Source organism: Triticum urartu, chromosome 7, assembly GCF_003073215.2.
Source record: "Triticum urartu cultivar G1812 chromosome 7, Tu2.1, whole genome shotgun sequence".
Lineage (NCBI taxonomy): Eukaryota > Viridiplantae > Streptophyta > Magnoliopsida > Poales > Poaceae > Triticum > Triticum urartu.
This window is the reverse complement of record NC_053028.1, coordinates 127,175,644-127,185,664: the sequence shown is the minus strand read 5'-3', so window position 1 is coordinate 127,185,664 and position 10,021 is coordinate 127,175,644. Positions and strand designations below refer to the sequence as shown.

Here is a 10,021-nt window from a genome sequence, read left to right as displayed (position 1 = left end):
CTCCCATTGAATGATCATCATTGAAAAGCCTGAAATAAGACTTGAATCGACAATGTGAGCACATGTGCTTCCTTTGTTCATTTAGTGTGAGACAACATTCCCATCGTCATCAACAATGGCACTGGTACTCATTGAAAATTCAGAAAAATATGAGCACCAGTGTCAAGTCTAAGACTTGAATCCTAATGGGCTAGTTCCACGACAATGAACTTGACCATCTAAGCTAAGCTCAGTCCATGGGTCCATTTGTACGTAGTTTGGACCAAGTTGTACTATTTCTTAATTTGGGGGTCTTTGGGTCTGCTGTGTTCGGATGTTAAATTAATGAAGTTGTTCTAGGTCCACCTGGGTCCTTCCTCTTTTTTTGAGAGATGCAATGAAGCATCCTAAGAGCAACTTTAGCGGTTTCGTCATATCAGACCGATCTCCATAATAACTTTCGATATGACGATTTTGACCAAAAATACCACTCTAGCAAAGTTGTCATACGACTCCGGATTGTCATAATATTTTATGAAGGCACTCCATATCGATCCCACTAGCCTCCATATTTGGGTTGTGGGGCGTGGGGTAGGAGGGCACTTCATCCAACAACCACTCGCGTAGGGAGGGAAGTTTCACCTCCCTCCTCAACGTTCTACACAAGCCATCTCCTCGCCGCGCCAATGACTCGGACGATAGACGCCCAATGGCACCGAGAAGCATGTCAACTAATGGTGGCACCGCGTGCCAACTGCCCGCGACCATTTCCTCCATATTTCCCCTCTGTGCTCCATGTTTCCCACCGCCTGCTGCTATAAAGTGGCCATCACCCTGTCTGGATAGTTCATACCATCGCCGCCCAGAACCTCCACTTCCCTCCTCGTCCCATGCCTCTTCCTTTGCTGCTAGACTAGGTGCCACTGTCGGAGGAGGAGAAAATCCTGGACGAAGAGCGGGTGGAGGAGGAGGCCGCTCTAGAGGAGCAGGAGTGGAATCAACATGATGCACTGGAGGCCATGTTGGAAGATCCCGCCCTCCTCAGCGAGTTCCCAGATCTGGATCTGATGTCGAGTACATCTACGTGCAGATACCATATAGGCAGGACAGAGCTCACCCACGTAGCTCATATCAGCCACGACGTGCTCCACATCGCCTCACTGTTAAGGAGGCATGGGATGAGCGACACCATATATGCCTCAACCGCCTGCCCTTGTGAAATCTTCAAAGAGACTGCCGTCAGGCAGACGTTAAAGGTGGAGAAGGACCGTGTTGTGTGGCTCCGTTAAGAGAAGAAACATGCAGATTTGACGACGGAGAGGGAGCACGTTAGATGACGCACACATTCGAGATGGACACGGTGACACTCACCGAGTCGAATCAAATCACTCGATATTAGGCCTCCCTGACCTCGACCTCCGTGGGAAGGAATGAGACGAAAATAAGGTCACCAGATCATTACACTACCACACGTAGATGACGACCCGACTCATCAAATATTGCATGTGCTTTGTGCTTTGCATCATCATTGTCATGGTGGAAAACTAGTGCTTCTTTCCAAAACGTAAAAAGTCGCCACTTTAGTGGAAAAAAATGTCGTTAATAAACTTTTCTACATGTGTAACCACTTTGTGATGCAATATTATCTTAGATTTGTGTGTTTACCGCATAGTTATTCTTTCATATATGAAATATGATGACTGTCAATACGACAACCAGAGTTTTTTTTTCGTTTCTTTATTCTTCTCCTTTTCTTTTTCTTTCTCTCAACATTCAAATACTCATCAACATGAAGGGCTATGTGGTTACAACGACCAGAGTTATAAGGGCATGTACACTAGTTGAGACACCTTCTAGGAATGTGATTCGGAATTGCTTCACACACGATACAGCATGAACGATCTGCGAACGATGCGTTTCCTACACATCATCTAAAAAAATAAATCAATCGCCTCCTGCATGCACGGACATGGTTGGAGCTGCCACATGGGATCGTCCATGAGTCGGCTGCTGGGTTGTTGTGTGTATAGCAGCGCTGAATGTGATTCCACGACGGCGGCCGCGTCCGGGAAGGTGTTGTGTGCATCTCTCAAAAGTAGACTAATGCGGGCCGGAGGCGTGTCGACATCACACTCATGCAAGTGCAAGCCCACTTTCCCCTCAAGAAAAAAAGCGCAAGCCCACTTTCCCCTCAAGAAAAAAAGCGCAAGCCCACTTGGGTGTTCCGTCACTGGTAATCGATTGGGCCCAAATAGGCAAGCCCGCCCTCCTTTCCGTCCGGCGCCGCAAAGTATTTCACCCGCACGGGGCACACGGCCGTCGCGGTCTTGCTCATTTCGTTCCTGCGTCGCCCGCCACCGCCCACCTTCCCGCCCGCCCGCTCGCCTTCGCCCCGCGCGCCGACCACCGACGCCGAGGTGAGGGCTTGCCGACCATCGCGCTCCCCCGTTGCCGCCGCATTTCCTGCTACGTCTCCCCCTACGGCGTCTATCTCGACCCGGAGCGCGTCTTCTTGCTCGTCATCAACCGCCGGCCCCGGGACCTCTTCAACTACGTGCACTCCATCCCCGGAGCGCCCGCGGACCTACGATGCCGCCTCGTCGGCTTCGCCGAGAGGGCTCTCCAGGCGCCGCGGCTGGGGTGAGCTTTTCGCTGCCCATCTCCCGCTTAATCGGCTCGCTTCTTGCCGCGGTTCTTTTCGACCTTGCTCTGATTCTTGCTATGGTTCTTCCATTGGTTTCCCGTTCTTGCTCAGATTCTTGCGGCGGTTCCTTCTCCCCCTCTTCCGGGGCCACTTGGCCTCGGCCTTTCTCTGGTTGCGGTTCTTGCTCTGATTTCCGCACTGGTTCTTTCCCTTCCTCTGGGGACGTAATTGATTCCGTTCTTGTTCGGATTTCTGCACTGGTTCTTTCGCTTCCTCTGGGGCCTAATTGGTCGCGTTCTTGGCTTCTTGCTCTGTTTTTTGCGATGGTTCTTTCACCTCTCACCTAGTGCTAATTTGGTGATGTTCTTGCTCTGATTCTTGCAATGTGTTTATCTCTCTCCCTCCAGAAACTGGTGGCCCGACGAGAGCTCGTGGACACTGTATTGGGCCATGTACGCGTGGGCTCACGCAGACGCAATGCTTAACAGGTTGGTCCTTGCCCCCCGCAATCTGTTCGATGTTTTGTGCACAAGGAAATGGCTCACAGTCTGATGCAGCTTAAGTAATTAGGCTTCCATGGTTAAGTTCTCAAGCACTTGGTTAATTCCTTCTGGTCTCATGTGCAGATTTGTTACTGGTGGAATGAACGGTTTGGTTTAGTATGATGGTGCACAGAATTGTTGCTATTGGAGTCAGTTACCTTTACGTGCTTAAGCACTCAGTAAATTGTCTGCTGTACAGAATTTGCATGCTGTTGGAACAGATGGTCTGGTTTAGAGTTTTCGTATAGTGCGAAAAAGATCAATCGTAACTGGAATGGATCAGTCTGTTAAGTTTTATCCAATGCTGTTCTTGACCTAAAAGATTTGGTTCAGTCCTGTAAGAGAACACCTTTTTTATGTCTAATTCTTTTCCTGGAAGTTCCTAGAAGTGGCAAGGTGCGCATCACACTGGGAAATTATATTTGTCAAGTGGAAGAAAATGAAGTATCAAGCTCTGATCCTCACTGCTTAGATTTTATAGAGATGTTCAAAAGTTTTATTTTCAGAACTGTTGCTTATTTGGTGAAACCTTGGACAGAAGGCCCAGTCCCAAACTTTGTTGACAGTTTAGCAGTGTGCGAGTGCGACAATGGTTTGCTTGGTTGAAAGGATATGGACAGGACAGGATTAACGAAAAAATTGCTTTGAGAAAACACACAAAAAAAAGGGTAGTAACAAGAGTTTGTTGGCCTGATATTTTCTGATAGCAGTATTTATCTTCCTGGTTGGTATTATTTTTTCTAAACCAGCTTATAGGCAGGATTACTTTTTTTCTCCTGAAGGAATTATAATTATGCCAACTTAATACCCATTGTGTTTCTGCCTTTCAGTTTAATAGAACCATATTCTATCTTAGGATTCAGTTTTTTTGTCTGTTACAGTTAGTATTTCAACCTGACAACAAGCATCATCAAGACGAAGGCTGGATAAATATTTGTTTCTATGTTGCCATTTGGTAGGAATTTAAGCAGTACTGTAGTTAATAATAGAAAAGCTGTAAGAAGCAGGAGGGAACATGACTATCGCTGACCCATTCATCACTTGTATTTGACAAAAAAGCAGTTTGATCTAACTGAATATGGCATTATGTGAGCTCAGCCCTGCACATGAGCTATCTAATTTTTGCTGTTGTTTGCAGACTTTGTGCGCCTCAGATATCTGGTAATCCATCCAATTTCGATGCAGGTTTAGAACTTCAACAGATCTTCTTTTTGGGCATTTTTTTGAATGATATGACTCATAATGTAGTTTTTGGCCTGTTTTATTATCATTTTTCTCAAGATTACCATTATTCCACTATACTGGCTGTGCTGTAAATGCACGACTATCTGATAAAGATGATTGTCACAAGGATTAAAATTTTCTACTACCGGATTTACCCAAGATTTAGGCCTGCCTGTTGCCTGATGCGTACAATCTTTTGTGACTATATTTCCAAGTAATTGTTTCTTTAACTCCTATCAAGTATTACCAAAAAAGGGTTTCTGAAATAAAAAAGAACATTTGCTAATAGAAACCAAAGTTAGCAACAGCATCGCTTGCTTAGTTCACCCAGTATTCTGCAGTTGATATACATGTATGATGAAACTGGCAGTATGCTCTAGCTAAGTTCTATGCTTTGGTTCTGTCTGAACAATGTCTTTCCACTTATCATCATATCATCTGTGTGCAGTGCCCAGAAATGCTGCAATGCTTAATCAATTGTATGCTTCTAGCTCAAGCACTCCAACTGCAACGCTTTCTCCACAACAGGAAGATGGTTAGTAAATGCTTTCTGTTTGCTTACTCTAAAAATAACTTAAGGATGTTCTTATACTAATCATTATGTCTCATGTGTGTAGTGATCAATTTTCTGATCTCACGTGCCAGACCGCTTAATCGAACATCTGCTTTTAACTGGGCAACTCATACTTCAGATTTTGCTCAACGGGGGACTGATTCTACTCTTGGTTAGTACCGTTGTCCCTTCATAGGTCACTTAATTTGTTTATTAGTTTGACTTGGGTATCACACAAGAAGTTTTTTTTTTGTCTTGACTGTATGCTGTGTTAGCTACTTGTTTATTCATAAAACATATACTGGACAGAGCACTAGTGCATTTATGATTGAAGTTTCAACTCTCTCAATGTAGCCTGGAATGTTTGTGATTGCCAAGATCAACTTCTTGCTATTCTTCTAGTATATCTTTTCCCTGAAGTAACAGAGGCTATAAGCCATTGGGCATGTATTCTTATAACACAATGATGTATATTTTTCCCTTAATACAATAATATAAGTACATACCTAGTTACCACCAAAATACGCTATTCAACTTTATTATTTTAAGATGTATGCTTATATTGCTCCAGTTCAGACAGGTTCAACCTGTACATATTTTGAGCTATGCTCAGAGAACACTACTTTACATTACAGTTGAATACGCGATCAAGCCATAGTGGCAGATGAGTCCTATGAGGCCAAACCACATGGCCCAGTGAACTTTTGTGGCAATCCATTTAGAAGTTTTTTTAAAAAGCAATCCATTAAAAGGGATCCAACTCAAGTTTTCACAGTGAGGGAACACAGTGATAGTTTTTCTCTAGTTTGGTTAACAAATACAGAGTAGAACATATTTCCGTTCCATATATGGACGAATATAAGATGCTACTGCAGATGTCCACCTCTGCTGCTTCTCTTCTCATTTCTATATTGCAGTGTACTTCCATGCAAATGTATGGAAATTTTATCACATCGAATAATATCTGAGCAACTGATTACGTCGTTTCTGTGGTTTCTGTTGCAATACTCTAATTAATATTTCAAGAAAATGAAACCAATAACATTGCAGCATTATTTGTATTAGAAGGCATCCTTTATCTAACGCTTTGTGGGTCTTCCTCTGATATTTCTCCAGCACTGGCATTTGGAAACCTATCTCTGGGCCAACCGGGATCCCAGCAAATGGCTCCACGGGAGCTGATGCAGAACAGCTATGGTACACCTGCAATGAGAGTACCATCTCTGCACCAACCTGGACCAGCGCAACTCACTCCACAGGGGATGATGCAGAACAGAGAAGGTTAGATTTTTTCTGAACGCTTGTCATTTCCAGCTTGGAAGGTAGAGATGCATGAAATTCTGTGTCATATTTCAGTGCTGCCCGCAGTAGATGTCAAAGGAAAGGGACCTGCATTAGGAGTAGGCCAGCAAGACCTGCGGGTCCATGTGGCTTGTTTGATGGCAGATGACGGCACTACAGGTGCTGCAGGGTTGTTGATCAAGAGGGAAACATGGCAGTTCATCTGCGCGTTATGTTTTCCGATGCGGAGCACAGAGGAGACGGTTCTTTTTGCAGCTGCTTGTTGTGAAGGGATCAAAGTTGCTCAGGCCTATCAACCTACTAGCATTGTACTGGAGTCCCATCTATTCCATCTGGTCGACCTGCTACTTGGCGGCGCTCATGCTCCCTGCCGAGATATGGAAGAGTTGACGACATTACTGCATCTCTCACATTGCAGAGTGCAGCACATCACGGAAGATTCCAATGGTGCTGCTCGTCGACTGGCCATGCATTGTTTGCTGTCAGAGGAGGCCGAGATATACTTCAGTGCTCCTGATTGGCTTGTCCTTACTTAGCTGGTTGCCAAGATCAGTTATGTTAGTTACTCTGGTATAGAGAATGATTCACAGACTACTCTATAGGAAGTTAGAAAGAGACGGTAAATGCTGTAGATGGCAACTGCAGGCTTGATAGAGTTTAGATGCAGAGGTTTGCGAGCATTCAGCAAGTGTAGATACAGCTGAATAGCATTCTTTCAGTGCCCATGTGGGGAAAAACACAGGCAGCTGTGCCCGCAATGGTACATCGATGAACTGTGTAACTGCTAGTTCTGAGTGCTGTGATGTAAACTTGTGTAAGAGTAGGGCCACTGGGCCAGGCACTGATTCTTGTATGAGATAGAAGAAAGGGTTTCAGTTTCACTTGGCGTGCTGCCTTTCGTTGGGGATCAGTTCATGCTACATTTGTTTGGATATACGGTAGTAGGATTTTGAAGGTCAAGGGCCTGTGCTGGACACTTTGTCAAGTTTTTTTTTTTACATTAACTTCTTGCCCTTCTACAGTCCAATATCCTTCTTACATTTTTGGATCATCAGGAAGGCTTCCATGACATGAAAATATCAGTCACACAAGTTGAGGATTACACAACTAAAAAGGGAAACAAACTAGAGTTTAAAGCAGAAAATTGAAAAGCTACAGGTACAGGGGCCTGGCCAAAGCACAGAGCTGACAAGCTCCATTGTCCTTTACATGCAGCTGTTTGTTTTTGGTGTGGAAGTATCTTAGGCCGCGTTCGGTTTCCCTCGGCTCCATGGCTCCGTTCCCGGAGCGGTAGTTAAAATCCTTGGAGCCAGCAAACAGCTACTCCGCGGATTCTAGAATTTGAAGGAGTTGGTGGACTGCCGAACGCGTCCTTAGTTTGGAAAAGTAGAGCTCGAATAGGTGAATTCACCTTCTTGAATCTTTGTAGTGTTGTCAATTATTAGCAATTGTTTAGGATTTGCTTGCTTGTTCTCTGAATTGACAGCTGGTACTACGGATGATGATGTTGATGGGGACCGGCCAAGGCGAGACCGGCGTCTGATGCGCGCATGGTGCTCGCTGGCATGCATTGCCCACTTCGAGTTTTTTTTTTAAATGTAGAGGTCAAATGGAAGTTTGTGAAGGGTCAAGGAGAATAAGGTGAGCCTCGGGAGGTTGGCGCGTGCATCTCACTAACAAAGATTAATTAGTACTTATACAAGAGTGTGAACTTCGAGATGCGTCTGCCTTTGGCTTTATGCTCTTGCTTATCTTGTGTAGCTAGTCATGCCTTGTTATCTAGGTTGTTCTCATCATAGTTGCATGGTTGGAGAATTTACTTCATCCGCACATTCCTGAATTTGCAAGAAAAACTACAAAAAATCATTACTCGTCTATTCACCTCCTCTAGTCGACCTCTTTGATACTGTCAATATTGGTTTTTCCTCTCATCTTCTCTGACATTCATTTTTGTGGTGCTCTTTGTTCTTGTACTAGGTTGTACGATGTTGTGATATATGTTGATATCTCGTTTTGGAATATGATGCAGAGAACTTGTGCAAAAAGATTATCTCTGATTACATCAACAAAGAAAGGTGATTAGGATTTTCTTATCCTCCATAGGTGTCGCTGTTAGTTTGCCTGTTTTCGATGACCTTAGGACCGTGGAGGCACGGTGGACCCCTTGCCGGACGAAGGGCTTCAACTCTGTTTTAGTTTACATTTTTTATTTGGTTAGAGTTTGTGTCATGCTCAGGTAGACGAGGCAAAGTCGGCTCCCTAATGATGGAATAAGGTCCTTCCCGCCCATCCCCCGCCTCGATGGTTCATCTAGTGTCGTCAGAGAATGTGTGGATGTGTGTCTTCGGTGGATTTCGTGAGATTCGGTCGGCGCTGGTCTTCGGTAGATTTGTTTGGATCCAGTCTTCGTTCTTGTGGTGTTAGGTTGTATCCTTCCAATCTAAGCTTCTTTTCGTCATGATGTGACGGTTGTTGTTCTGGTGTACTGGTCTTTTAGGGTCTTGGCACGATGACTTTCTAACTATCTACTACAATAATGTTTACTCGTCTTCGGTAGGGAGGGGCAATGGCGGCGGCGGCCCCTCGGCTCGCTACAGTGCTTATAGTCGTCGCTAGGTAGTCTACGTATCTGGTTGTAATTTTTGTTATTTCTAGTGTTTTTTAGAACTACTTGTATAGTTCTTTGTACTCACAATAAAGGGCTTCCCCCACTTTAGATTATGAAAACAACCATCCGATACAACGAGCTTGGGGGCCGCAACACAAACAAGCCCAAAAGAAAAAGAGAGAAAAAAGAAAGAGAAACAAATGCCGACAACAGCAGATTGACGAAACAAAGATGGTTGGTGACGCCGCACCCTTTGGAAAAGTACCACCGCGCTTCTAGCACTCCGAGGCATCGCGTACTGAGCAACACCTTCAAGAAGGAATGCGACGACGACGCCGCTACTGCCTGGACAAGTCCAAGGGTTTCCCCTGGTACACATAGTGCAGTGGGGAAGGGGTGTATCCGACGCCCTTCAGGAAGGTCCGGTGGCGCCCGCAAGCGTCACCGCGTCGGTGACGGACGAGCCACCAGGGATTTCTCCCAACCCAAACAACCACCACCACTCCGGACGATCTGAAGTGCTCCACCAGAACTGCCGCACACCAACATGTGCCACCACGGTCATCGAACCCTCATCGCCGTCTCTCTGAGCCACCGACACGAGACCTGGAGGAAGGACGAGGAGCCAACGGGCTCGGGGGCATCCGCAACTCAGCCGACGGGAGGGGACTACCACCACCGCCGCCGCGGAGCCGGCCGGACATGACGACAGGAGCTTACCAGGCCCGCACAGGCCCGGCTGTCGGTGTCAAAACCGGCGGATCTCGGGTAGGGGGTCCCGAACTGTGCGTCTAGACCGGATGGTAACAGGAGGCAGGGAACACGCTGTTTTACCCAGGTTCGGGCCCTCTTGATGGAGGTAAGACCCTACGTCCTGCTTGATTAATATTGATGATATGGGTAGTACAAGAGTAGATCTACCACAAGATCAGAGAGGCTAAACCCTAGAAGCTAGCATATGGTTTGATTGTATGCTGTAGTTGTTGTCCTACGGACTAAAACCCTCCGGTTTACATAGACACCGGAGAGGGCTAGGGTTACACAAGGTCGGTTACAAAGGAGGAGATATCCATATCCGTATTGCATAGCTTGCCTTCCACGCCAAGTAGAGTCCCATCCGGACTCGGGACGAAGTCTTCAATCTTGTATCTTCATAGTCCAACAGTCCG

The 10,021-nt window shown here is 45.8% G+C and overlaps 1 protein-coding gene across 1 annotated transcript; it reads left to right on the top strand.

Annotated features, from left to right (window-relative positions):
• Positions 1 to 998: 998 nt before the first annotated feature.
• Positions 999 to 7,190, top strand: LOC125518537. Its single transcript, XM_048683352.1, has 8 exons — positions 999 to 1,263; positions 2,235 to 2,619; positions 3,031 to 3,111; positions 4,304 to 4,350; positions 4,838 to 4,924; positions 5,007 to 5,114; positions 6,059 to 6,223; positions 6,299 to 7,190. Exons 1-8 carry the CDS (start codon positions 999 to 1,001, stop codon positions 6,778 to 6,780), a joined length of 1,620 nt encoding a protein of 539 aa, XP_048539309.1. The 3' UTR covers positions 6,781 to 7,190.
• Positions 7,191 to 10,021: the final 2,831 nt, after the last annotated feature.

Bases quoted from the DNA above. Each gene is read 5' to 3' on its own strand.
- LOC125518537 (XM_048683352.1), top strand. From the start codon at position 999: ATGTTGGAAGATCCCGCCCTCCTCAGCGAGTTCCCAGATCTGGATCTG. The intron at 5,115-6,058 runs GTTAGTACCGTT...ATATTTCTCCAG, and splicing joins GGGGACTGATTCTACTCTTG to CACTGGCATTTGGAAACCTA. The intron at 6,224-6,298 runs GTTAGATTTTTT...GTCATATTTCAG, and splicing joins GATGATGCAGAACAGAGAAG to TGCTGCCCGCAGTAGATGTC.